The sequence below is a fragment of the Solanum stenotomum genome, chromosome 2, assembly GCF_019186545.1.
Source record: "Solanum stenotomum isolate F172 chromosome 2, ASM1918654v1, whole genome shotgun sequence".
Classification (NCBI taxonomy): Eukaryota; Viridiplantae; Streptophyta; class Magnoliopsida; order Solanales; family Solanaceae; genus Solanum; species Solanum stenotomum.
In genome coordinates, this window is record NC_064283.1 from 24,355,702 (window position 1) to 24,359,185 (window position 3,484).

Sequence of the window (3,484 nt, forward strand, 5' to 3'; positions counted from 1 at the left end):
AGATCCCCAACCTCACCCTCACCCCAAAGGCATGAATTTCACTTGGAGAAAAAACTGAAAATTGTGAGTGAATTGCGCTATTTTATTAAAAACAAACCCCAAACAAGTATTTCAATTTCAAAATTTCCTATTTCAAGTTCAAGTCGAAAAAAATGAAAAAAGTAGTAAAACAAAACATTACTTTGCAGATATTATTTCAGTATTTGCAAGAATATCAGCCTTCACTATGCTTAATTTCTTGAATTTATAAGAAGAAAGTAGTCATGAATCATAATATATATTAGAACCCCACCCCACCCCCACCCCCACCCCACCCTTGGGTCCAATACTGTAAACTAATCCTGTAGAAGTACTTCAACTTTTTTGTTAATCATGTCCAAAGTGATTTCCAAGGTGCATATACATTGTTATCTTCCAAAGAAGTGTTGGAATTTCCATAAGCTTGTTGATGACCAGGAGACTCAGTAGTGCTATTAATATTTTCTTGATTTTGTGTCATTTCTGTGCAAATTAATGCCACCAAATTGGTATTTTGTGTCTGAACATTCATAATCTCTACTTGAGCCTTGACAAGATCTGCTTGAAGCTCACTTATTTGTTTTTGAAGCTGACAAATTATCGCGGCGCAACCATATACTGGATCTCTAATCCTTGCATTCGCCTCATACACTATGCTATTCACTGCATCTGCTCTTTGATCCTCCGGAAGCTCCTAATTAAAATTCGTGCATTTTAATGTGAGTTTTTATTTTGAAAAAGAATATATTATGATTGGAAGTATAACGAATAAATGAAGATATTATATAAAAGTACTGGAGAGTATCATAATCGATTTTTGTGATTTTAAGCATAAAATTTTAGAAAAGGGAAATGGTTTGTGTTTGTGCGCTCTGATTCATGCAATTATATTGTAATTAAGGAGTGTTGTGCAATGCATGATAATTTAAGTTTAAAATGAAAAGTATATTGACTTTAGTAATATATGCAATTAGTTTTAAATCATGAAAAATAAAAGCTAAAGTGTGTAACGTGGAAAAGATTTCGATTTAAAGGAGTTACACGCTACACTTTTTTTTTCTTTTCCTTTTTATGTATTATTTTTCCAAGAAAAGGAACTAAGTGCAAAGTCAAAGGAAAGAAAATATTGAACAAAAAGAAACAAATTCAGTTGAAACCTATTTGGCACAGTTCAATGAATGTTACTGATTGTGAAAAATTTTAAAAGATGTTCAGAATAATATTCTCCAATTATATTAATTGAAAAAAGAACAATTTTGATGATGATTTGAAAGTACTATGAATTATTTTAATTAAAATTATTGCTACTATGAATAACAATAGTAACAGCGATATGTTTTAAAAGTTAAAGTAATTATAAGGCCGTAAATGATGACAGAAAAATAAGAAAATATTGAGTAGAAAATACGAAACACAACCATCACATGTGTTGGTTTGGAGAATATTTTTATTCTGTGTTCATGAATGAAAATCCTAATGTAATCCGTATGGATTGTGATGCAGTAACGAGACTGTTTTATTCTTAGTCATAGATCTCGAATTCGAGTCCGATTTATGGAAAAATTCATGTTAGGAGTATTACCTCCAAATAGATCTTCTGGTGCGCAATCCAGATTTAGTCAGAATTTTAATGCGAACACCGAATACCAGATGAAAAAACGGGAAGAAAAAAAAAGAAACCCTCAATACCTGTAGCATTTTGATAATGTTGCTAGCACCAAAGACTCTATGAGCAATGGTGAACTTGAGTGGGTCAGTAGGGGGAAAGTAAGGTGCCAACACACATTTCTCCACACATCTCCGACGAAGGATCTTGCACGCTGCACAAGGATGATGAGGACAAGAATAATCACTTTTCTCTTCCATGTTAATTCTACTACAATTTTGTGGTCTATGCAAAAGGAGACTTGTGATTTAGCAAAAGCCTACACACCAAAGATTATATATATAGTAGAATAAGAAGAATAATTGGGTTTCATATTTTCAAAGAATAATGACGTCACTGGTCTGCTTAATGACATCATCATCGGTCAATATTTTCCACCATAACATGGGTAGTTTGGTTCGCCCACAAAGTTTGTTTCATAATTATAGATTTGAATAAAATAATATCAAGTTCAATAGATAAGGTAGATCATTAGGATTATGGTTGATATTTACACTCTATTTAGTTGAAGAGTTAATTATTTTAAAATGGTTGTCCAAGTTAAGAAATTATCTTTAAATATCATTTTTATTTATTTTTAGAATTAAGATATATATCACTCAATTATTACTATTTTCTTTCAAATTTGTTTAACTCTTCAAAAGCCTTATTCTCTTATAGTTGCCATGTTATGTCAAAGCTTCATTTTTTTTTAATAATGAACTTATTTAATTTATTAAACTTATTTAACTAAAGTAATAATTTTATTTTTAAAAAATATACATATATATACATTAGTTTATTAAGAAGAATTTTTCATACTTACCCATATTTTATCATAATTAAACTTTTGATTTTTTGTATGTTATAAAGAATAACTTTTTAAAACTTATTACAATGCCATTAATTTTGAATACTTATAAACACATATATCAAAATATATGTATATACAAATCACTTATGAATGTCAACTTACATTAATTAATCATATATTATATGATGAATCAATAATATTAAAGGTCAATTAAATATTAAAATATAATTAATTATGTATTTTGAAATCCATACGTACATATCTTTTTTTTGAAAAAAAATAAAACGTGAATAATATTTATATTATACTAATGATCATATTAATTTCGTATAATGTGTATTATTGAATTAAAATAGGCAATTTAATTGATTATTACTTGTGTTTCGTGAATTTGGGATGAGATACGAATATATATTGGTATTCAATTATTTACTAAGATAAAATATAATTTAATAATCATAAAAGAATAGAATAAAATAAAAATTAAATTAATAAATTTCTTTTCTTACCAACTTTTCTCTATTCAAACTTACAAATTTATTTGAATATTTTTATGAAAAAAAAATTACTGGAAATTTTCAGATAATTTACTTCGGGGTTTCAAAAATTATCAGGTAATAATTGCATACAAAAAAAAATCATTGAATTTTGTTTGGTAGAAAAATCTAGAAATTAGATTTTTTTTTATAATCTTCATAAATTCTCATGAAATTTATATTTTTTGTAGAGACATAAGTTAAATATGTCTATTATTTTTTAAAATGATGATTTAATGATATGTCATATCAACTAGAATAGAAGGAGACTTATGAAGTATTTAGTATTTTTTGAAAAATATTTAATAGTTGAATGATATTATTGACTTTTAAAAAAATAAAAATGATGTGTATAGGCATTTTTTAAAACATGAATGACTATTTAGTAAAATAATATAAAGTTTAAGTACCGAAAAAAATTGTAAGCATGTAATTTCTTCTTAATAAACTAATCTATTTTTTTTTTCCAAA

The 3,484-nt window shown here is 26.8% G+C and overlaps 1 protein-coding gene across 1 annotated transcript; it reads right to left on the minus strand.

Annotated features, from left to right (window-relative positions):
* Window positions 1-367: 367 nt before the first annotated feature.
* LOC125855537 (LOB domain-containing protein 1-like) lies at window positions 368-1,907 on the minus strand. Its single transcript, XM_049535269.1, has 2 exons — window positions 1,708-1,907; window positions 368-712 (listed from the first exon to the last, which is right to left on the minus strand). The coding sequence occupies exons 1-2, from the start codon at window positions 1,882-1,884 to the stop codon at window positions 371-373; spliced, it is 519 nt and encodes a 172-aa protein (XP_049391226.1). The 5' UTR covers window positions 1,885-1,907; the 3' UTR covers window positions 368-370.
* Between the last annotated feature and the right edge of the window lie 1,577 nt (window positions 1,908-3,484).

Bases quoted from the DNA above. Each gene is read 5' to 3' on its own strand.
- LOC125855537 (XM_049535269.1), bottom strand. From the start codon at position 1,884: ATGGAAGAGAAAAGTGATTATTCTTGTCCTCATCATCCTTGTGCAGCG. The intron at 713-1,707 runs GTATTGAGGGTT...AATTTTAATTAG, and splicing joins ACATTATCAAAATGCTACAG to GAGCTTCCGGAGGATCAAAG.